The 25,801-nt window shown below is 36.5% G+C and overlaps 1 protein-coding gene and 1 pseudogene across 2 annotated transcripts; both read right to left on the bottom strand.

The window, feature by feature from the left end:
• Positions 1-1,264: 1,264 nt before the first annotated feature.
• Positions 1,265-24,639, bottom strand: LOC107875033 (casein kinase 1-like protein HD16). 2 transcript variants are annotated; one of them, XM_016721686.2, is made up of 16 exons: positions 23,935-24,639; positions 15,138-15,266; positions 14,896-14,969; positions 14,743-14,812; positions 13,766-13,821; positions 9,109-9,180; positions 8,847-8,941; positions 8,702-8,768; positions 8,498-8,627; positions 8,169-8,387; positions 7,948-8,084; positions 5,689-5,863; positions 5,512-5,602; positions 4,176-4,333; positions 2,753-2,941; positions 1,265-1,669 (listed from the first exon to the last, which is right to left on the bottom strand). In XM_016721686.2, exons 1-16 carry the CDS (start codon positions 24,277-24,279, stop codon positions 1,610-1,612), a joined length of 2,067 nt encoding a protein of 688 aa, XP_016577172.1. In that variant the 5' UTR covers positions 24,280-24,639; the 3' UTR covers positions 1,265-1,609. The 2 variants fall into 2 exon arrangements, with proteins under 2 accessions (XP_016577172.1, XP_047252540.1); XM_047396584.1 differs by lacking the exon at positions 23,935-24,639 and adding an exon at positions 16,256-16,357.
• Positions 13,529-13,637, bottom strand: LOC124892640 (annotated as a pseudogene).
• Positions 24,640-25,801: the final 1,162 nt, after the last annotated feature.

The raw sequence follows: 25,801 nt of genomic DNA, 5'->3' as shown, positions 1-25,801 counted from the left end.
AATAATACTTTTTCAAATTATAAATTAATAAATATTTTATCTATTTTTATTCAATTTATTTTTAACATTAAATATGATTTATTATTTTATATATTTTTTAAAATATTAAATTTATTATATTCAAAGAACAATACGATAAAAATACTCCTATCATTTATTATTTCTTAATTCGTGAGTCAATAGAAAAGTGAATGACTAAAGATGGACGAGGAAGTATTATCAACACTCGAAATTTCAACCGCATTAAAATAAAATTAATTAAATCTCTTGAAAGTCATAACTTAAAAAGTAAAAATAAAATTAAAAAAAAAATTCAATATACTTATTGAATAATAAATAATTTATTTATTTTAAATATTAAAAAATTGATCAAAATTAATTTATTTTAGACTAAAATAACTAATGAAAAAAACAAAAACAAAATGGGTATGAGAAAGGGTTTTGTTGGTTTTTGTAGTTTTTGGTGAATGATGTGTTCCAACATGGATAAACCTTAGCCACTGATATTATTCTGTATGAATATTCAAATTATAATTTATGTTTTGTCCCTTAGAGTTTAGATAAATGAATTATGACACCCTTTACCGTTCCTCTGTGTTAAAATATTTGTCATAATTTCATTTTTGAGAATCTAACGATACAAATTTTGATTAATATTTAGATATTTTTTCATTATATTAATATGAGAAAATTAAAATTTCTAATATTTTCGTATAATTTTTGAATGTCTCAATTTAATTATAAAGTATCGAATAAATCTAATCTAAAATTAACCTTGAAAATAAGTCAAATTAATTTTAAAAAAGCAAAATATAACCACTATATTAAAACGGAGGGAGCATTTCCCATTTTATTTGTCTCCAAAAAATATCATTTTTTCTCAAAAGAATATCATATTTTCTAATCAAGAAATAATGCGACCATATCTTTGCACTTAATGACATCAATTTGGTAATCACACAAATATTTATGGCCATAGGTGAATCCAAAATGAAAAGTTTATGAATACTGGACTGACCACTTAACTTATACTTCAGCTCATTTTAGTGATTGAATTAGCAAAAGTATTTAAATACACATTTAAAAGTCAAATATAAATACATGTCCAATTAAAACAACTTGTTTTCATCTCGGATTAATCGATAACCCACAATCACAAATGCCGATATTTATATGACAAAATTCGTTCACAAATAATCCATCTTTATCGACTGATATATTTCGATGGAATAAAATTTATCAACTAAGCGCGAAGAAAACAAGATAGTCAAGCAAGATAACATTTTCCCCCCATTGATACGAGTACATGAAACAAATTTTTGCTGCAAAATTAAGCAATGAGTAATTTTGCTGCAAAAACATATTGTTCCTGTACCTAGCAGAGGACAACAAAAACAACATACCAAACAAAGCTGTTACACAGAGCAGCTACACAAACATTACATAATTTCAGACATAAACTAAAGTTTTCCCCTATGCATAACATTCTAAGACATCTAACTTTGCCATCCATTTACACTTCGACGAAATGAAACAAAGAAAACGAGAAGTTGGCGGGGATATAAGATCTTCATTTGTCAGGTGTACAACAATTGGTCACAGTTTTTCTTCACGATACAGTGCGCCCGTAGCATAGACAAGAAAGATACAGATTCTTTCCCCATTTTTCCTGCACGAAAAACCAAGGTTAGAACACAAGTCAACAACTCGTTCACAATAAAATGATGCGAATACAGTATATGTTTGTCCAAATTACATACTTGTAAACTGCGGACTTGGTTAATAACAAAGTTTAATGGAAGCAAAAGAACTACATAAGGCGAAATGAACTGATTGTGACTAGGGACCAATATTTAAGTTGATGCTAGTTACACTTACATTAGGTTGGCGAGAAGGGATAACACATCCACAAGTGAAATCACACAAGTGGGGTTTGGGGAGGATAGTGTGTATGCAAACCTTACCACCACAGAGGCTGTTTCCGGAGGATCCTCCGCCCGATTACAACAAATTGAAGTATGACAAGGGAAAAAAACAATGAAGGAAACATAGCAACTAATACAGAAACAGCAGAGATAACAGAAGGAGATTGTGAAATCCTCTGGCTCTAGAGAACCCTACTGTACAGTTCATGAGTGACACAAGGGGTGAGTTTGGTATTAAGGAAAATGTTTTCTTGGAAAATATTGTCCTGACATGCTTATTGGTAAGTAAGCATGAATTATTGTCTCAAAAGCATTTATTACATACAACCTAGGTAAAGACTAAGAGGAATGGAGGTGAGCAGGGGTGGCGGTGATGGGGCTATTGGGGGTGAGGGGTGGGTGGAGACGATAAGTGTGGGAAGTCACTTATGGATTTTGTTTCCAACTTTCACTAGGAAAGTCATTTTCCTCAACTATAGGAACCTGTTCCCTAGAGAATATTTTCCGAAACTTTTAACATACCAACACATAAGATATGTCATTTTATGGAAAATTAAGACATGCTACATATTATTTTCAGGCATGGATGAAAGTTCAAGAGAATTTACTAAATATACAGATCTTCAAACATAGAGTATTTACCCAGCTAAAAATGCTTAGTGGGGTGTTTGGATTGGCTTTCTATAAGTAGCTTATAAGCTAAAAGCTAGGTTGGATTGACTTATTTTTTAGTGCTTTTGGCTTTTAAGCACTTTTCTATTACTCTTTTCTTAGTTAGCTCATCAAGAATTTAGTCGAAGTAGAGATAACAATTTCACAAAAATTACCTTGACATGTGTGCTGGGAAACTGAGATGTTCGCAGAGTTTCTTGAGTTTCATCACCAGGTCTTCGGCGAGGTACACTCAGGATAAGGGCAGCTTGGTCCGCTGTAGCAGCTGTTGCTGTAATACGATAACCATTGTCCCACCGCTTGTGAATACCCTCACTGGGATAGAGGAAATCCAGCTCTACCACCTATTAAACATTAAAAATTTCCACATTACTAAAGCTAGCGTTATTAGGGAGATAGGACATCTTAACAGATGATCAAATCTTTCTATAAATATTCTATGAATTGATATCCCAGTCACGCAAGTGCGAAAGCTACTGTTGCTCACTAACAGCTTGACTTTGACCTTCGTCGGGGTTACCAGGGAAAGAGAACAGAAGAAAAGGTTGTGTTCTCTAAAAGTGGCTCTTTAGATTCTCCGAGTCAACTCCTGAGAGTAACTCGGTAGTCATCTTCAAACAAAAAATTATCTTCACTTTGCCAGTGGTGCAACACCTCCTCTTTTCTTTTGAATATAATATTGCACTTGTCAAAATATTTTCTTGCAACAGAAACATACTTGATTAACTTTATAAAATTCTCTCCATAAAATAGATGAGAAGAAAAACTGTTGTCGAACATTTATTTGATATTATTAACCAAAAGATCTAAAGTCTAAACGATAATGAAACTACCGATAGCTCAACACCAATTATCGACCGATAGCTCAACACCAATTATCTCACCCAAATACTCAATTTGAGATGAGTATCACTTTGTGTAAACTGTATATCAACTCAGTATGTGCTATTTACTCATATCATGCAACATGTCTATGTTCAACATTCAAGCAAACAGCATATATAAATGAGAACCTCATAAGTGCATAGTTGATTTCAGGATAACCTAATGTATCAAGGAAAATGTACGCTACCAACTCTGTATGTCTTCTACGACCAATTAGTTGATAGGGATAAACTTTAGTTATATCTTCATTATTTATTATTTTTGATAATCAAGAACTCCCCGGGTTGGTAGCATAAAATTCAAAACCCAGAGGATCATCGGCCCACCCCTCTAATCAAGTAACAGACTACATAATTTCATAAAATTTATAGGAATGGACTTTCTTTTATAAAGTAATAAATTTTATAAACAAAGGGTAACAAACAAGGAATGGACTTCTAAAATAAACTTTAGGACGAACAGACATTAAACCGAGCTACTTCATTTCCTTACAGAAAAATCTTACTGTGATTATCCTTTAAGATCCTCAAGCCTTCATGGGGAAATTTATCCGATAATTTTTCAAGGTTATACACGAAAATAGTGCGGGGAAATAGATGAGATGGGGTAGAAGGAATCGGGATACCATATAAACACTAACACCATATTAGATATTGTATGTGTATGTGTGTACTAAAGAGAGGGACAGAAAACCTGGTCATTGAAGCCTGAATTGCGTGACATAACAACAGCCCACCTAGAGCCAGCCGTTGCCATGGAAGTCACATGGAACCCTTCTTTCCATTTCTTGCTTATCCACTTAAAGGGAAATGACTCACTGACTTTATAAGATTGTTGAGTGAACTGTGTGCCTGCAGAAAATGACTTAACTATTAGATACAAAGACAAAGAAAGTCCAGGACCTAGAACTGCAAGCTAAAAAGCTCAAAGCTGGCAAAACAGTCCGCATGTGCCTTTGCATGGGAAAAAATACCCTCCGCAACAATTAGATGATCAAACTTCTATGTATCACCAGTGTTAAACTGGCAAATTGTAACTATTTAAGAGAAAAAGCATAAACACTTTATGATTGTTATCTTCCAACATTTGACTTGAATAAAAAGTAGAATCTGGAAAGTGAAACATACTAAATTTCCATTGTATATAGAACAATGTTTTGAAGCAATCCAACATTTACCAGTTTCAAAAAAAGAATATCTAAAGAAGTAACCCTTTAGATAAAATACCAACATCAGATTGAAAGGACTTTTAGATTCACACACCATAAAAACCGATGAAGAGCTACACCTTCTAATTACCTGACAAATATAAAAAGCTTTTAATGACAGAAGGACATCAGAAAACAACTGCCTAGCAACTAACTTAATTTGTTATAGTCCAGAATGGAACTTGCAAATGAAGTTGAATCTATCTAAGAGCTCCAAGAATCCATATATTATATATTTAGGGCTATACTTTTGTAAGAGCTCCAAGAATCCATATCTTGTATATTTAGATAGGGCTGTACTTTTGTCTTCACACTTTTGGTAGAACGTACATAATTCCAGCACACTCTTACAGCTGTTTATGAATAATTAAAATAACTTGCATTTCACAACAAGAGAGAGAAAGAGAGAGAGGGGGGGTAAAGAGATCCATGTTATAGTTGGATGCGTAAAATGAACAAAAACAGCCCAATCAAAAAATATGGAGTGACCTACTAAACCATTGGCACCAAGCATCAACCTATCAACTTGAAAGAATAATATATAAACAGACACCAAATACTAATGTGACTCCCACAGGACACTACACCATAACTCTTGTCTCAAGCACATTTCCGGCATGGTAGAAAACTTGGTGGAAAGCATCCACGTTGGTATCAGTCAGCAAAATTACATATTTTTTATAAGTAATCAAAAATTTTAAAACAGGACTACCAATTTTAAAATATAAGGCAAGAAAAGATGTAGCTGTATTCTCTAAACGTGGGGTAAAGGATCAAAACAAGCACAAAGAATTAACCTAAAGTACGTTAAAGAAAACCCACCTTTTGACATTACTACTAGAGAGCTTCCATTGGTGGCACCAGCAAGAGAACTAATATAATAGTTTTTCTCCCACTGGTCCATAATCCACTCCTGTAAGTACGCATGGGAAGATTAGATAACTAAATCTGAAGCTAACTAGTGCACACCACATGAAGAAACATGGAACTTCTAATTACCTTGTGTAAGAAGAAAGGTGACAGCTCATAAACTTGGCTGGTGAAGTTAGTTCCAGCATCCATGATAATAGCCCATAAACTAGAACAGGATGCTACACAACTTATAGACAAACCATCCACAGACCCCTTCTCCACATGCTGCGCCAATCTTGTGTCTGCTACATTATAATGGTACCTACAAAAAGTCATGATGTTAATAGTAGGGAAAGTTGGAGTACAAAAGATGATTTATCCAATCAGCATTATGGATCAAATAGAAAGGATCATCTCCGAATACCATGGAGCTTAGACGAACATAAAAAACAGATCTTCCTGAAGAATATTTAGTCCTTATGCCATCAGAAGATAAAGGACACTCCGTGTATCCTTCTCAATAAAGTATGCTTCGTGGATTTTGTTTTGCCTACTTACCATATCTAGCCCCCAAAAGTCCAAAGTATATTATCAGCAGAAGCTTAAATAACCTCTTCTCCAAAAGTCCAAGAAATTAAATACTCCCAGGAATAATAGTACTTCGAGGGTGTTTGGATAAACTTTTAAAAAGTAGCTTATAAGCTAAAAGCTAAAAGCCATAAGTAGGGGAGACCCTACTTTTGGTTTTTGGTTTATTTTTGTACTTTTCTGATCTAAAAATGAGTGCTTAAAAGCACTTTTTAGTTTTCCCAAACACTACTAAATTTAAAAAATGCTTAAAAGCCAAAAGCACTTAAACATAAGTCAATCCACACACCCCCTTCATCTTTTTACAAATCTCCGCCGGTAAGTTTTTTATTAGAAGCAGTTCTCCAGTTTCTATGCCGAAAAGATGAAGTTCAAGATTATCAAGTTCCTCCAAAATGATAAGAATAAAAGATTTTTAAGTTGATTAAGAATCCCCTCAAACTTACCCAAACCTTATGAATGAAGACAAAATAGTTTTATACATAACATCCTAAAACGAGAAAGAGTGGAGCAACAGATAAGATATCAAAAGCTAAATAAAAGCTATTAAAAAGTCAAGAGCAAAGAAACAAAGAGCACGCTCAATATCTTAAATCCACCAGATACTACCTGTAGGGGAAAAGATTGTGTACCAAGTACCAATCGAGGTTTCAAGCTTTACACTTTTGCAGAAGTCAGACACAACTTTTTAATGGATTGAACTACACTAGCAAGTAGCAACAAAGTGATCCTAAATTCTAGAGAAACTCTCTCAAGATACTGTTTGGATTGCCTGACTGCAGCAAACAGATGACCATCCTATGACTTCAGACAAAGCAATATCACTAGAATGCTTGTTTTGGGGAAAGTGTCAACTATACTATTCAAAATTGAGCAGCTTTAGCTCCATTAGACTTTGGTCTAATATTACCACCCACCCACCCCCACCAAATCCCAACCCCAAAGTAGTAAAAAGTTTCACTTTTACCCTTGACCGCCCAAGGGACGCCAACCAAAGGATAAATTTAGATCATAGTCAAAAGTTGAGGGGTAAATTTGAATCTTTTCTCCCAGAGAATTTGGAGATGTGAAGTAATCCATTTTATGCTGGAGTTCTGTGGCAAATGAGACACTATTTACTAAACCAAAGGTATAACTAAGGGCAAAACTGACCAATTTCAAATAGTGCAGGGGCAAATTTGGACCTTTACCTTTTTTTATGACTAGTAACGCCGTTGTCACCTACTCTAAAACTCGGTATATAATGGATCTATCTTCCGCCCTTCTCCGCTATAATATCAAACTTAATTCATACTTAAATGTCTTCTTGCAACCCTTTGCAGAATAAATTCTCTTTTGAGGGAAGGGTCTATCAGGAAAATCCCACCTCCCTACCCCACAAAGGTAGTAAGGTTCGCATACATCTTACCCTCCGGAACCTACTTGTGGAGTTACACTGGATATGTTATTGTCGTTTTGTTCACACTTATGTTTTTGTTCTGTTTGTAAGATAATAAATTGTTCCATCAGTACAATTACATAAAATACTCAATTGACAATCCCCAGTCAGATACACATCCCCATTTAATGTGAAAGACTCGAGAATTAATGTTCACCGCTGACAAATACTTATCAACTGCCTTACTAATAATTGTTCTGTTTGTAAGATAATAAATTGTGCTATCAGTACAATTACATAAAATACTCAATTGACAACCCCCAGTCACGATACACATCCCCATTTAAGGTGAAAGAGTCGAGAATTAATGTTCACCGCTGACAAATACTTATCAACTGCCTTACTAATAAGAGACAAATCATGTGACATGAAATACCTACCTCTGTTTCATCGGCTTTCTAGCATTGTATATTGAAATCCATTGTGTTGCAGGAACACCCAGCCGAATTTTCTTCTGAGGCTGCTCTTCTTCCTCATTTAAAGACAGTCTCCCCCGCTTTTGGCCAACTTGAATAATCTATAATGATTACACCATGAGCCCACATTTCGCTATGACATACGTCTTACATACTGCGGCTTATATAAAATTTAGAGTACTTACCTTTTGAGCACCGTCTGTGTTGATCGGCCTTATAGAAGGATCAGCTCCAAGCAAGCTCCCAAATAGAGAGATTAACTTTGAATATTTGGGTTCTTCATCAAATTTCATGTTAATTACTGTATCAAGAAATTCTCTAAATGGTGCAGGGCAAAAGCAACAAAGCATCTCCGGAGATGTTGCCATCTTCTTTTTGCAGACTAGAAATGATTTGTTATCACCCTGAAAGCCAAAAGATAAAAGTTGTAGGAAGAGGATGCAAGGGGGAGTTAAAAGACTGAAACAAACTGTATACTGTGTTAATACTGGAAAGAAGCAGGTAAAGCAGATACCTGATAGCCTTGCCATGGAAGCCTCCCTCGATGAAGAAAAATTAGTGTATATGCAAGTGACTCCAGATCATCTCTTCTACTGGCAGTCCTTCCCAAGTGAGCATGTGCACTTGCATAGCGAACAGTCCCTCTGAAATTGACAGGTTTAATATTGGCTGGATATGTAAGAAAACTAAGACAAAAGATAGCAGAACATCAACACACCTGAAAGTGTCAGGACGCTGATCATATCCGACGTGCTGCCCTTTTGAAGTGTCTTTCCACTTTGTGGCTGTATTGGTATATGAAATAATCAGGAAAAAGAATTGTCAAAACAGCAGACACAGAAACCTACACTAAGCTCTCTTACCCAGTCCCAAGTCAACTAGGAACAACTTCTTTTCTTGTGGTGTTGATGGCTGGCCAAGTAAAAAGTTTTCTGGCTTTACATCTCCATGCACGTAACTGAGGTCAAGAAAAAGAGTCACTTGGAAGAATTCAAAAGAAAAAAATACAATGATCTCAAATTAAAAGTAGTTCAAATTTCAGCAAATAGAAAGAACCAAAATGATTGCAAGGAGAACACATTCATGCGCTTACTTATCGCCAAAAAGAAAAGAGTGCATTCATACCCTTTTGCATGTAGCTTTTCCAAAATAGACAGAGACTCAACTGCAATACAAGCCACCATTTCTGCAGACATTCTGCAAAAGTAGGATTTATGAGCAGACCTCAAACATATAACTGACACGTTGATATATCATTAACCAAAACTCAACAAGCTTGTCGAGGACATGTTTTCTGTTCTTAGAAATAAACCCCAGCACTGTGAGCTGATCTTTATCAAGAAAGAACAATCTTATGAGTATGGGTATCAAGGCCCATATCTTTTTATTTTTTGATAACCGTGGTGTCCGGGCCAGCTTGCGCGCACCTCGACTAAATCCACGGGATACCTGCCACCTCCCACCAACAACAGGTACCAGGTAACTCTGTCCACCAAGGCTAGAACAAATGGGAAAGAAACACCTAGTGTTTGTCTAGGCTGGGAATTGAACCTGAGACCTCATGGTGCTCATCCCAACTTCATTGAACCACTAAGCCACACCCTCGGGTGCATCAAGGCCCATTTTAAATTTTGATATTAGTTGTTAAAGATTAAAGATAACTTAATGAAAACTACATCAATTATTTTGTTCAACTAACGTTCACTAAACCCACGACCGCTGCCCCTTGACCGGCTGACGCCGGCGCCTGCATCGGAGCGCTGGTAACAGGCAAGGATAACCCCCACTCCCTCTTTCTCTCTACCCTCTTCTCTCTCCCGTTCCTTGTCCCCCTCCGTCGTTCGAACCACTCGTTGCTTTCGCCGGCGGTCAAGGTCGCCGTCGACTCGACTTCGGCGACATAGGCAGCGCGCAGCTCCGGTCACAAGCGACCGATCCGGCGAGTCGCTATGACGGTTCTGCTGGTTCCAACCAAATCTGATTCCAGCGGCACTCCGGCGAAGCTCTAACCATAATATCCCGGCGACCAGTTTCTGCATCAGTTTGCTAGGATCCAACATACCACGCAGGAAAAGAGGACTTGGTCTACAAGCGTAACCCGGTGACTTCTAACCTTTGCTATTTCATTCTTCGTATAAATTCTAGTATGATCTCCTGTATCTTGACTTGTGCTTAATTTGTTGGGATTGTCTGTTGTCGTATATCTCCGGTTTATTCCATTGCTTGACTTAGTTATAATTTGTGGGTGTGACTGTGCTTGTGATTTCTATTTCCTGCTGTTGCTTTATTACTGTCGTTGTGTGTTTCTCTGGGAGTTGTGGTTGTGGGCATTGATGGTAGGATAGGGTCATGTCCGAGGGGGTTGGGGCGGGGGCCTGTGTTGGGGTGGGGGAGGAGGGAAGGGCGGGTGTGGGAGTGGGGGCTAGGCCCGGCGTTGGGGAGGTAGAGGAAGACGCGTTGCTAGAGTTGATAGGCTGCGGCTTAGGTCTTGGAATATAGGTACACTTCAGGGTAAGTCTGTAGAGCTGGTGAAGATTCTTAGAAAGAGAGGATCAATATTGCGTGTGTGCAGGAGACTAAGTGGGTAGGGTCTAAGGCTAGGGATGTGGATGGTTACAAGCTTTCGTACTCTGGTAGCGAGAGGCGAAGGAATGGAGTTGACATCTTAGTAGATGAAGAGCTTAGAGGGCAGGTAGTGGAGGTTAAGAGGAACAGCGATAGGTTGATGACTGTTAAGTTGGTCATTGGGGGGTCTACTCTGATCGTGTGTAGTGTTTATGCACCGCAAGTGGGCTTGGATGGGGAGGAGAAGATATGGTTTTGGGAGGCATTGGATGAGGTGGTGAGAGGAGAGCCTAGTTCTGAGAAGATTCTTGTAGCAGGGGATTTCAATGGGCATATTGGGGCGTTACCGGGAGGCTTTGGCGATGTGCATGGAGGTTTTGGTTTTGGGGAGAGAAATGAAGAGGGAGCTGCTCTGTTGGATTTTGCGAGGTCCTTTGGGTTGGTAGTGGTGAATTCGAGCTTTCCAAAGAAGGACGATCACCTGATCACCTTTCGAAGCGCGATAGCCAAGACACAAATTGACTTTTTGCTGCTTAGGAAAGGGGATAGGGTGTTGTGAAAGGACTGTAAAGTCATCCCAAGTGAGAATCTTTCGACCCAGCATAGGCTCTTGGTGATGGACTTAGGTATTAAGAAAGATAAGAAGAGAAGGGGTGAGGAGGGTAGACCTAGAATTAAGTGGGGCGGCCTTACGCCGGCGAATGCGAGGGAGATAGGGGAGTGCAGGGGGGACGTGGATGGTATGTGGGATGGGGCGGCGAGGTGCATCAAGGAGACTGCTAGTGAGGTGTTGGGTATTTCCAGGGGCTGTGCCGGCCATCGTCGGGGGAATTGGTGGTGGAATGAAGAAGTTAAGAAGAAAGTGGAGACTAAGAAGGGGGCATATGCTAAGTTGGCTGAGAATAAGGATGAAGATGAGAAGCGGGCTAATAGGGAGGAGTACAAGATAGCTAGGAAGGAGGCTAAGTTAGCAGTCACGGTGGCTAAGACGGCAGCGTTCGAGAGCTTGTATGCGGGGTTAGAGGAGAAAGGAGGGGAAAAGAGGTTGTTTAGGCTTGCTAAGGCTAGGGAGAGGAAGGGTCATGACCTCGACCAGGTGAAGTGCATTAAGGGGGTGGTAGAGTATTGGTGGAGAATGCAACAACAACAACAACAACAAACCCAGTGTATTCCCACTTTGTGGGGTCTGGGGGGGGTAAGATGTACGCAGTCCATACCTCTACCTCTGATGAAGTAGAAAGGCTGTTTCCGAAAGACCCCCGGCTCAAGTTACGAGATATCAAACAAACACATAGTATTGGTGGAGAATGGTCACATTAAAAAGAGATGGCAGTTGTACTTTGATAGGTTATTCAATGACGAAGGGGATAGAGTTATTGTGTTAGGGGAGCTGGAGCACACAGAGGAGTGTCGTGATTTTAGTTATTGTAGACGTTTAGGAGAGAGTGGTCGAGTTGAGGTTGAGGAGGATAGCATCTATCTCGGAGAATCAGTTTGGATTTATGCCCGGGCGCTCGACGACGGAGGCAATTCACCTGGTGCAGAGACTGGTGGAATAGTATAGGGAAAAGAAGAAGGATTTGCACATGGTGTTTATCGACTTGGAGAAGGCGTACGACAAAGTCCCTAGGGAGGTGCTTTGGAGATGCTTGGAGGTGAGGGGTACCGGTGGAGTATATTAGAGCAATCAAGGACATGTATAATAGAGCTAAGACTCGGGTGAGGACGGCGGGAAGAGACTCAGAGCATTTCCCTGACTTGACGGGGTTACATCAGGGTTCCACTCTTAGCCCATTTTTGTTTGGTTTGGTGATGGATGTGTTGATGCGGCGTATTCAAGGAGAGATGGCTTGGTGTATGCTTTTTGTAGATGTAGTTTTGATTGATGATACACGGGGGGAAGGGGGTGAACGATAAATTAGAGGTGTGGAGACAGACTCTCGAGTCTAAAGGGTCCAAGTTGAGCAGGAGCAAGACAAAATATTTGGAATGCAAGTTTAATGAAGTGAGGCAGGAAGACGAGGTGGTAGTAAGATTGGATTCCCAAACGGTGTGTAAGAGGGATAATTTCAAGTATCTTGGGTCCATGATTCAAGGGAATGGTGAGATTGACGAGGATGTCTCCCACCGTATTGGGGCGGGATGGATGAAGTGGAAGCTCGCCTCAGGGGTGTTGTGTGATAGGAAGGTGCCGCCTGGCACCAAGCTTAAAGGCAAATTCTACAGGGTGGCCGTCCGTCCGGCCATGTTGTATGGAGCGAAATGTTGGCTAGTCAAGAACTCTCACATTCAAAAATTGAAGGTGGCGGAAATGCGGATGTTGCGTTGGATGTGTGGGCTTAATAAGGGTGATAGAGTTCGAAATGAGACTATTCGAGAAAAGGTTGGAGTGGCTTCGGTGGAGGACAAGATGCGGGAAGTCCGATTGAGATGGTTCAGGCATGTGATGAGGAGGGGCACGGATGCCCCAATACGTAGGTGTGAGAAGCTTGCTTTGGAAGGTTTCAGGCGGGGTAGGGGTAGGCCGAAGAAATACTGGAGAGAGGTGATCAGGCGGGACATGGAGCAGTTACAGCTCACTGAGGACATGAACCTAGACAGGAAGATCTGGAGGACGCGGATTAGGATAGAAGGCTAGTGCCAGTTTGAGTCGTTGGGGTAGAGCATTACTTGGTAGATGTATTATTCTTGCTAGGACACTTTGTTGCATTCTTTATTACGAATTTGTTTACTATTCTTTGTTTATTATTCCTTGTGGGTGGCATATTTATGTCTTGACATCTTGTTCCATGCTTTATTAAGTATTTGTTTATTATTCCTTGTCTTGAGCCGGGGGTCTATCGACAACAGCCTTTCTACTTCTCCTGAAGTAGTGGTATGGACTGCGTACATCTTACCCCCGACCCCACTATGTGGGAATACACTGGGTTTGTTATTGTTGTTATTGTATTACTATCTGATTCATGGCAAATAATTGGCAACTTATTTGGAGCATTTCTCGGTTTGTATTTACAATCCTTACACAGGAGCCAGCTAATCTTCTCCGTACCATTCCAATGCTACCTGATGACTTATTGAATGATGGTATCTCTATTATCAATTTATCATAATAATCATGAAGTACTGAAAGAATGTGAATACAGAAAATTCTGGAGGTCTGACAATTGAAAAAACCTTTATACAATAAGTATGATTTATACTAGCATTGACTACTTACGACTGCCCCGAGGAATTCCATACATCCCATAAGCTAGGGCCTAGCATGTCCATAACCTGCATACATTATAATAAGGTCAATACGCATAACTGTACAGAGCACTTCTTAATATATAAACAGCATTCACTAGTCCAGGAAACACATGGACCAGCATTCGCACATTGAAAAGAGGCCTTAATCATTAACAACCACTTTGCTTGCAACTCCTCAGACAAAAATTATTTATACCTCTTAACATTTTGGGTAATCTCAAAATTTACCCCATTTTGGAAACTATATTTTTTTCTTCCCAACTATCTTCAACAGCAAGAAAATGAACATGATTCCAGCAGATTCTTTTAACTATACATTTAGGAGAATAAGCATGAAAAAGCTTCATTTTTCGTAAATAGGACAGGATAGATAATATGGCCGAAAAGAAAGTGAGCAACTACCCAGAACAGTCTCACTCATTCTATTGAAAGGGGACCTAGCTAAATAAAAGGGCAGCCCGGTGCACTAAAGTTCCTGCTATGCGCAAGGTCCGAGAAAAGGGCCCCACGGCCCCCACCACAAGGGTGTATCGTACGCAGCCTTAACTTGCATTTCTGCAAAATGCTATTTCCAAGGCTTGAACCCATGACCTCCTAATCACATGGCAATTACTTTACCAGTTACTCCCAGGCTCCCCTTCAGAGGGGACCTAGCTAAATAATTGAATAAGAAAATAAAGACATTCATTGTACATTAAAGCTATTGTTAGATTGGTAAGAGCAGATATGACCCTCTTAACAACTTGAAATACATCACGTTGTCTGCATACTATATCTATTCTATTTAAATTCACTTTTAAGGTTGAAAGTAGAACGCTAAAAGAGGTCACAATACTATCCCAACTCATATTGTTGATTTTTCTCCTAATAATGAATCTTCACAACTCAATTTCTTTTATCCTCCGCAATTACTATAAGCAATCAAATCTGCCTCAGTAAACATACCATGACATAATAGTCTCCTGCCCTTCCTTTATAATGCACTCTCGGCACTCCATGGCTGCCTCCAAGAGTACTGGACAAAAACACACGTTCAGTCTTGCAAATCCTATTTCAATATAAGTGTACACGGTAACTTCAAAAGATATCAATCCTTACTTGTAAACTTGCCACTCATACGGAGGGCCATAGCTACAGCCTTTGCTATTTCGATGCTCAAACTTGAGTGCGACCTAGAGACATAACAGAAAATTAATGTGGTTTTCTTTTATCAGGTAAAATGAGATTTCATTAACAATTAATCTAGAAGAAGCTACAACTTGTAGACAGACAAAAATTAGCCTTGACAAGGAGGAGAAGGGGAAAAAAGTGGCTAGATGATTTACAAGCAACCACTTTACCTCCAGAGCCAATGGACCATTAGTTCGTTCATTTCCACCGGTAAGACGGCGACCCAAAAACACCTGGCCAAAACCACCTTTACCCAACTTCCTTTCAACCTTATAAACTGGCGATCCTCCTACTTGCACCTGAAAACAAAATTCAAGCAGAAACCAAAAAATGAGTAGAATTCCAACATTTAATCAAAAGATTTGAAAAAAAAATTAGAACATAATGACACTTCAGCTCAATATCTGGCAGATAAATTTCACACGTGTCGTCAGCTTTTTCCAGCTAGAAAAGGTAGCATTGATGGTGAGAATTGCTTGCAAGGGAAATGGAAGGTCCTACGGTTGGATCAATCAATTTCCACCTACTAAACTGCATGTATAACTGTGTAATTACATTCAATCTAGTAAGTACCTGTATTAGGATAATTTTAATACTAGGGCTCAGATGCTATGTGTTCCTCTATTTATATCACATACCCACAGACCAAATATATGATAGTAGCTAAATATAGAGAGCAATGCTAATCGGTGCAATCGACAACAATCCACTCAAGGTATACATAGTACCAAATTTACTTTTTTTCCAATATAGTCGGAATTTAACACATGTTTATCATGATTCAAAACACAAAATCCCTTGAAACGCCTAAAACAACTAGCAAAGTAACACATCACTTGCTTCAAACAACAAAGACACATCAAAATTATCTAAAAGAATATCATCTAAAGACATCGATGCAATCAACAACAATCCACTCAAGGTCAGCATATTACCAAATTTTTTTCCCTAAATAGTTAGTACTTAACAGGGAAATAATATTAATTACAATTCAAAACACAAAATCCTTTGAAACGCCGAAAACACCTAGCAATTAAACACATCACTTGGTACAAACAACAAAACCACAAGATTAAAATTATATAAAAGAAGATGATCATGTATAACAACCAGACAAATTTGTTCCCCAGCCACGGAGGTAGAGAGGTTGTTTCCGATATACAACAGCAAAAATTTCATTGTATAGACACATTTGCAGAGATCATAACAAATGTAAATAGTTAATTAAAACCAGCTTCAACTAGCTTTTTTGGGATTCAAATCACAGAAATTGATGATCATCACCGACCTGATCAGGAAAAAGAGAAGTGCTCCCATCTTCTTGTGCAATCGCTTTAGTCGATCCAATCGACAACAATCCACTAAAGGGAAACATAGTACCAAATTTACCTAATTTTTCCAGAAAGTAGGAATTTAACAGAGATGGGGTTGGCAAAATTCGCCTAAACTCGTGCGACCTGCCCAACCCGTCCAAGTTTTAATGGGTTTGGGCTCAAGAAATTTTGATGATGGGTTGATTTGGGGTAACCCACTTGACTGATCATAAATCAACTGCCCAAATAGACCCATCAAGATGTCCAATCTCGACCGGTGAAAATGCTTAATCTTAGTTTCTAAGTTTCAACTCTATATTAAGACTTTTGCATATGAATAATTATTCAAATGTTCCACCAAATCAGTTGCATATTTAAAATTTTGATGCTTTTATTTTTTCTGTAAGCTTTTTTTTTTTTTTTTTGGGGGGGTGGGGGAGGGGGGGGGGGGGGGGGCGCTTAGCACAATTGAATAATTATTTTTGTTCTAGGGGATGATGGAATTATCAAATAATCTCCCACTGTCGCGAAATATTTAGGGAAAGAATCAAATATTGAAATATAGAATATTGCAAAGTACATTACTGATTCTCATTTTTGATAATTATGATGCAACAGTACTAATTCGACTTCAACGCAAATAATTACTTAGAAACTCAATTGTGCATAAATTAATATTCTATTATAAATACAACAATAGCATACCCAGTGTAATACCACAAGATGGGGTAATGTGTACACAGTCCATACCACTACCTCAGTTAAAGTAGAGAGGTCGTTTCCGATAGACCCCCGACTCAGGACAGATAACATTATTACAAACAAAAAACATAAAAATAATACTATAAACACACTGCTAGCTAATAACGGAAACAAGACAACCACAAGATAATACTATAAATTATCCATTCAAAATCATAGGCATCATCGAAACACCACAAACAAGAAACTCTAGGCGCAGACTACCACTATTATAAATATTTCATATTTTTGTACAAGGAAATTATTAAACTAAGTATTTGAGGTTGTAACTTGATCATTCGAAATAAGTATGAGCTAACGGTAGAATGATGAGTCATAACACATTGAGTATTAGCCGTATTATATAACAGATTACATCCATTTTATGATCTATGCAAATATGTCTAATAATATACAACAAATTTGTCGTTGTTGTATATCTCGGAAACCTCTCATGATAGTCATATGGACTGATTCTTGTACATGATCATCTTCTAGATAATTTTGATTTTGTGGATTTGGTGTTTGAAGCAAGTTATGTGTTGTTTGTCATGTGTTTTATGCGCTTCAAGGGACTTTGTGTTTTGAATCATAATAAGTATGTCTATTTCTATTTCTTGGAAAGAAGTAATTTGGTACTATATGACCTAAAGTGGGTTGCGGTCGATTGCAAAATAAATGGGAGATGAGAGCGGTGGGTTGAGTGCTAAAATAAAAGAATGCACAAGAAGCTAAGAGCACCTCTCTTTTCCCTAATTAGGTCGGTGATAATCAATTTCTGCATTTGAATCCCAAAAAACTAGTTGAGTTGTTTTAATGAAATATTTACAATGTGAACTATGCAAACATATGCCTTACATATAACAATTTTCTCTGGTTCTTATACATGATCATTTTTGTTTTGTTGTTTGAAGCAGGCGATGTTTTGCTTGCTAGTTGTTCTAGGCGTTTCAATGGATTTTGTGTTTTGAATCATCATAAGTATGAGCTAATGGTTGAATGATGAGTCATATCATGTTGAATATTAGTCATATATATAAGTTTGAAAGTTATAAGAATACTGAGTCAAGTTGGGTAGCTTGGGCTATGATCCATTGTTTAGCCTATTTTAACCTAACCCATTTTAGCCCATATCAATTTTGGGCAAGGTTGGGCAATGACTCGTTTATTGCTTCAGCCCGTCTTAATAAAGCCCAAATTCAGCCCATTTGCCACCCCTACTTATTATGATTCAAAATACAAAATCTATTAGGACGCCTAGATCAACCGGAAAGCAAAACATCTTGCTTTAAACAACAAAGAGAAAATGACCATGTATAATAACCCGGCAAAATTGTTATATAAGACATGTTTGCATTATCATAATGTTCGTAACTATTTCATTAAAACCAACTGGCTTTTTTGGAGATTCAAATGCAGAAATTGATTATCACCAACCTGATCGGGGAAGAGAGAGGTGCTCTCATCTCTTGTGCAATCTTCTATTTTAGCACTCAACCCACCACTTATCTCCCATTTTTTATGCAATCGACCACAAACCACTCAAGGTTAGATAGTACCAAATTTATTTTTTTCCAAAAATGGACATACTTATTACGATTCAAAACACAAAATCCCTTGAAACATGTAGAACACCTAACAAGCAACACGTTAGTTGCTTCAAACAACAAATCCACAACATTAAAATTATCTACAAGAAAAGATGATCATGTATAAAAACTCGACCACTATGACTACCACGGGAGGTAGAGAAGTTTCCGATATGCAAAAACGGCAAATTTGTTATATATTAGACATATTTGTATAGATTATATAATGAATGTAAATAGCTCATTAAAACCAGCCTCAACTAGCTTCTTTTGAGATTTAGATGCAACAGTTGACGATCACCGACCAAATATATGATAGTGACTAAATATAGATAGCAATGATAAAAGATACGAAAAGGTGTATGTGAGTAGGTCTAAAGACAGTAATGCAACCGACAACAATCCACTCAAGACCAATATAGTACCAGATTTACTTTTTCCCTAGAAATAGTCAATCGGAACTTATCAGAGAAATACATATTTCAAACAACAAACCCATAAGATCAAAATTATTTGCAAGAAGATGATCATGTTGAGCACCAAACAAATTCATTTTGTAACAACAAGAACTAACAAAATACAGAGTACTAGACCTTACCATTTCCATGGGAGGTGGAGAGTCAGCTTTTGATTTAGCTATACGACGACGACTAACTTGTTGTGTATTAGACATATTCACAAATATTATAAAATGGATGCAAATAGCTCATCAAAACCAGCCCCAACTAGCTTCATTGGGGATTCAGATGCAGATACAGAAATTGATGATAACCAACCGCCTACTAACCAAACATATGATAGTGACTAAATATAGATAGCAATGATAAAAGATGCGCAAAACATGTGAGTGATTAGGACTAAAAGACAATGATGCAACCGACAACAATCTCCTTACGGCAACGCAGTACCAAATTTACTTCTAGCCGACAAGACTTTACTCGAGGCCAATATAGAGCCAAATTTACTTTTCCTTTTTTTTTTCAAAAAAAGTTGGCCAAAACTTACCAGAGAAAAACGTTCATACTCCCTTCGTTTCACTTTGTTAGCTTATTTTGACTTGGCACGGAGTTTGAGAAATAAAGAAGACTTCTGAATCATATTGTCTTAAATCAAAGATATGTTAAATGTATCAAAATGTCCTTCAATCTTATGGTTTTAAACATGTCATGTGAAAAGTTGAAATTAAAGAGTTACTAAAAAAGGAAAGGGTCATTCTTGTTGAAATACACTAAAAAGGGAAGTAGGTCAAACAAATTGAAGTGGAGAGAGCATTTATTATGATTCAAAATACAAAATCCCTTGAAACTCCTATAACACCTAGCGTAGCAACACATCAGTTGCTTCAAACAACAAAACCACAACATCGAAATTACCTACAAGAAGATGATCATGTACAAAAACCAAACAAATTTGTCGCCTAAGAGTAACAACAATATATCCAATGTAAGGGTAGGGTGTATGCAAACCTTACCCCTGTCTACCCCAAGAGGTAGAGAGAATTGTTTTCGATATACAACAACAAATTTACATAACACCTATTTTCATAGATCGCCATAATGGACGTAAATATTTCATTAAAATCAATATTTTTGGTAGACTCAAATCACATAGAGGTTGTTTTCGATATGCAACAACAACAAAAAAAATTGTACATAACACATATTTTCATAGATCACCATAATGGATGTAAAGAGTGCAAAAAATCAACATTTTTGGTGACTCAATCGCATAGAGGTTGTTTTTGATATACAACAACAACAAATTTATTGTACATATGACATATATTTTCATAGATCATAGATCACCATAATGGATGTAAATAGTTCATTAAAATCAACTTTTTCGGTGACTTAGATCGCATAGAGGTTGTTTCCGATATACAACATAAACAACAACAAATTCATTGTATATAACACACATATTTGCATAGTACCATAATGAATGCAAATAGTTCATTAAAATCGGCTTTTTTTGGGATTCAAATCACATAATTGACGATCATCACCGACCTAATAGGAAAAAGATATTTCAACAAATTCATTGTATATAACACACACACATATATATATATCTATATTCATAGTACCATAATGAATGCAAATGGTTCATCAAAATCAGCTTTTTTTCGAGATTCAAATCGCATAAATTGACGACGATCATCACCGACTTGATCTAGAAAAAGTGAAGTACTCTCATCTTCTTGTCTAGTCCCTTTATTATTATTAGCACTCAACTTATAGAAAACTACCATGTCATTGTACAAGCAATTTTTTTGTATAATAACAACAACAATATGCCTAGCGTAAGGGCAACGTGTACGCAAATCTTACCCCTTCCACGGGTGGAAGAGGGGTTGTTCCCGATATACAACAACAAATTCATCGTATAAAAAGACATATTCCAATGGATCACAATAAATGTAAACATTTTATTAAAACCAACCCCAACTAGCCTTATTTCTTGATTAAAATAGCATAATTCATGATCATTACCGACCTAATCAGGAAAAAGTGGTACTCTCATCTTCTTGTCCAGTCCCTTTATTGTTATTAGCACTCAACATATAGAAAACTACCATGTCATCGAACAAGCAATTTTTTTGTAAAATAACAACAACAATATGCCTAGTGTAAAGGCAGAGTGAACGCAAAAGTACCCCTACCACGGGTGGAAGAGAGGTTGTTTTCAATATATAGCAACAACAACAAAAAATTCACTATATATAACACGTATATTTTCATAGATAACCATAATGGATGTAAATAGTTCATTAAAATCAACTTTTACAGTGACTTAAATTGCAAAGAGGTTGTTTCTGATATTCATCAACAACAACAAATTCATTGTATATTATGTATACTAAGACACATATTCGCACAGATCATAATAAATGTAAACATTTCGTTAAAATCAACCCCAACTAGCTTTTTTCCCGATTCAAATCGCACAACATTACCAACCTGATCAGGAAAAAGCGAAGTACTCCCATCTTCTTGTCCAGTCCCTTTATAATTATTAGCACCCAACATATAGAAAACAACAATATCATTGTACAAGCAATTTTTTTAATAATAACAACAATATGCCTAGTGTAAGGGCAGAGTGTACGCAAACATTACCCCTACCACGGGTGGAAGAAAGGTTTTCAATATACAGCAACAACAACAACAAATTCTCTATATAAATATATTTTCGTAGATAACCATAATGGATGTAAATAGTTCATTAAAAATAACTTTTACAGTGACTTAAATGGCAAAGAGGTTGTTTCTGATATTCATCAACAACAACAAATTCATTGTATAATAAGACATATATTCGCATCGATCATAATAAATGTAAACATTTCGTTAAAACCAACCCCAACTAGCTTTTTTCCGATTTCAAATCGCATAAATTCATGAACATTACCAACCTGACCAGGAAAAAGTGAAGTACTCCCATCTTCTTGTCCGGTCCCTTTATAATTATTAGCACTCAACATATAGAAAACTACCATATCATTGTACAAGCAATTTCTTAATAATAACGACAATATGCATAGTGTAAGGACAGAGTGTACGCAAACGTTAGCCCTACCACGGGTGGAAGAGGGGTTGTTTCCAATATCAAAAAAAAAAAACATACCCAGTGTTTGCGATATACAAAAAAAAAAAAAAAAAGTACCACGTCCATGATACCATGTATTGTACAAGCAAATTTTATGTATAATAACAACGACAATAAACCTAGCGTAAGGACAGAGTGTACACAAACCTTCCCCCTACCATGGGTGGAAGAGGGGATGTTTCCAATATACTACAATAACAACAACAACAAATTCATCATATAATAAGACATATATTTGCATCAATCATAATAAATGTAAAAAATTCATTAAAATCAACCCCAACTAGCCTTTTTTCGATTCAAATCACATAAATTCATGATTATTATCAGGAAGAAGTGAAGTACTCTTATCTTCTTGTCCAGACCCTTTATTATTATTAGCACTCAATATATCGAAAACTACCATGTCCATGATACCATATCATTTTACAAGTTATTGTTTGTATAATAACAACAATAATATGCCTAGTGTAAGGCAAAGTGTACGCAAACCTTACCCCTACCACGGATTGAAAAGGGGTTGTTTCTGATATACAACAACAAATTCATGGTATAATAATACATACATTCACATCGATCATAATAAATGTAAACATTTCATTAAAACCAACCCCAACTAGATTTATTTTTCTATTAAAATCGCATAAATCCACGACCAGTACCGACCTTAGCAGGAAAAAGTGAAGTGCTCTTTATTATTAGCACTCAACATATAGAAAACTACCATGTCCATGATACCATGTCATTGTACAAGCAAGCTTTTTGTATAATAATAATAACAACAATATGCCTAGTGATAGGGTAGAGTGTACGCAAATCTTACCCCTACCACGGATGGAAGAGGGGTTGTTTCCGATATACAACAACAACAACAAATTCATGGTATAATAAGACATGTATTCGCATCGATCATAATAAATGTACACATTTCATTAAAACCAACCCCAACTAGCTTTATTTTTTGATTAAAATCGCATAAATCCATGATCATTACCGACCTGGTCAGGAAAAAGTGAAGTTCTCTCATCTTCTTGTCCACTCCCTTTATTATTATTACCACTCAACATATAGAAAACTACAAGCAGCTTTTTGTAAAATAACAACAACAATATGCGTACTGTAAGGGTAGAGTGTACGCAAACGTTACCCCTACCACGAGTGGAAGAGGGGTTGTTTCCAATATACAACAACAACAACAAAAAATTCAAAACTACCATGTCCATGATACCATGTACTGTACAAGCAAATTTTATGTATAATAACAACAACAATAAGCAGAGTGTAAGGGCAGAGTGTACGCAAACCTTACCCCTACCACGGGTGGAAGAGAGATAATTTCCCATATACAACAAATTCTTCATATAATAAGACATATATTCGCATCGATCATAATAAATATAAGCATTTCATTAAAATCAACCCCAACTAGCTTTATTTTTCGATTCAACTCGCATAAATTGACAATCATTACCGACCTGATCAGTATTATTAGCACTCAACATATAGAAAACTACCATGTCATTTTACAAACAATTATTTTGTATAATAACAACAACAATATGCCTAGTGTAAGGGAGGTGTATGCAATCCGATATACAACAACAACAACAAATTCATGGTATACTAAGACATATATTCCCATCGATCATAATGAATGTAAGCATTTCAGTAAAACCAACTCCAACTAATCGCGTAAATTCATGATCATTACACACCTGATCAGGAAAAAGTGTAGTACTCTCATCTTCTTGTCCATTCCCTTTATTATTATTCGCACTCAATCCACCACTCTCATCTCCCATCTTCTCCACTACTCTCTCCTCCTTGTTCGCGTTCACCTCAACCACTTCAGCCTTATCTTCCTCCTCTACTTCTACTACTATTCCCACAACCACCTTTGCCTCTGCCTCCGCCTTCGCCTTAGCTGCACGAGTTTTTATATATCTCTTCTTACCACCAACCCTTTTCGTCGAAAATTCAGGTTTTACTTGTTCAACTAATGGCACACCGCCGCCGCCGTTGTTGCGCCGCCGACGTACACCACTACGCAACTCCGGCATACTTTTTTACCCATATAAATTGATGATGATGAATAAATTGAATAACAACAATTACGACCCGATTCAAAACCCGAATTGTACATCACTGTACTATCATCATCATCGACAACCCAAAAACCCCAAAAAATCACAACTTTTTTATGTAATAAGAAAAATTAATTTGAAGAAGTGAAAATTGGAAGGGAAAACAAACGATTTTTATTTGGGAGAATTTACTTGTATTTATTTATTTTGGTGAAGCTAGGGTTTGTTGTTTGAAATATTAATTTAGTCTAAAAAATATAAGGAAAAATAAATTCAATGTGTATATGCGCGTGATTGTCGATGGAGAAAAAAGTTGGTACTTTTGAAAGGTGGTGGATATCAATTTTCCATTTAGGGGTCATTTGGTGCATTAAAATTTGGAAAAGGTTAAATTACAAGAATGTATTATACTCAATTTTATTTTATATTATTTATGTAATTTCAAGATAACTTCAATCAAACGTATGATAAAATAATTTTGAATTTTATCCCGAGATTATTATATCTTATACCTTATACCTATTCTCTACTCCCTTTATTCCTTTTTAATTGGTCGATTTGAATTTGACACACTCTTTAACAAATTCATAACTCCTAAAAAAACAAAATAAAATTTATCAATATATCCTTAATTTAAATTTGATACTCATTTCCAAATTAACAATGATTACATTTAAATAACGAGACATTTATGGAAAAAAAAGAATTAAGTCACATTCAATTTCAGTACATATATTCGCTACTTGGTATATTAAAAGTTTTTAACTGCCATCAATTTCAATTCATATTTGCCACCAAGTTTATATGGATTAATTAAATACATTGAAAAATAAATTTTTAATTAATGGTCTTCTATATTTGAACAAGGATATAGTAGAAAGTTTTAAATTGAGTTATTTTTGAAAGATGGAAGGAGCAATTAAAAAGGAATTTGAACACGTTCTAAATGAAACAATTAAAAAGAAATTAAGAGGGTATTTTTTTTTTGTACTGTATTACCTGGGTTTTTTTCCTTTTTGTAAATAATTTTTATAGTTTTGGGAGTTGATTTGGAGTGAAGAGGGGAGAAATGAGGGACCTTTTTAGTTTTTGGTATGGTAAGAAGGTGAGTTGAGAAAATGTAGAAGTCGAGAATCAGATAGGAGGTTGATCAATAGTTGAGTATTTTGCTTTTATACTATCAATAATTCTTATTAGGCGTTTGGCATGAATATTATTCACGATATTTCAGAACAAATTTTGATTTTATTTAGAAATGCTTGTTTGGCTATAAATACTCTGGAATACGTTTTCACAATATTTGAATTTCTGAAACAAAAACTATTTTAAATTCACTTTTTGTACTTTTAATCTACTTTTAAAAAAAACTACAAATTTTATTTTCATAAAATTGTTTTCTTAAAAAAATATTTTCACTTTTTATATTTTTTAACTTTAAAAATATCATATTTTCACGAGACCAAATAAACTTCAATTTCAAAACCCTGGAACTTTCATA

This window comes from Capsicum annuum, chromosome 1 (assembly GCF_002878395.1).
Source record: "Capsicum annuum cultivar UCD-10X-F1 chromosome 1, UCD10Xv1.1, whole genome shotgun sequence".
NCBI lineage: Eukaryota > Viridiplantae > Streptophyta > Magnoliopsida > Solanales > Solanaceae > Capsicum > Capsicum annuum.
The sequence above is the reverse complement of the archived record's forward strand: the minus strand, read 5'-3'. Positions and strand labels throughout refer to the sequence as shown.

Excerpts from the sequence above, each read along its gene's own strand:
- LOC107875033 (XM_016721686.2), bottom strand. The coding sequence starts at position 24,279 with ATGCCGGAGTTGCGTAGTGGTGTACGTCGGCGGCGCAACAACGGCGGC. Across the intron at positions 14,813-14,895 it reads TATGAGTGGCAAGTTTACAA|TACTCTTGGAGGCAGCCATG; the intron begins GTAAGGATTGAT and ends GTTTTTGTCCAG. Across the intron at positions 4,334-5,511 it reads TCTAGTAGTAATGTCAAAAG|GCACACAGTTCACTCAACAA; the intron begins GTGGGTTTTCTT and ends CATTTTCTGCAG.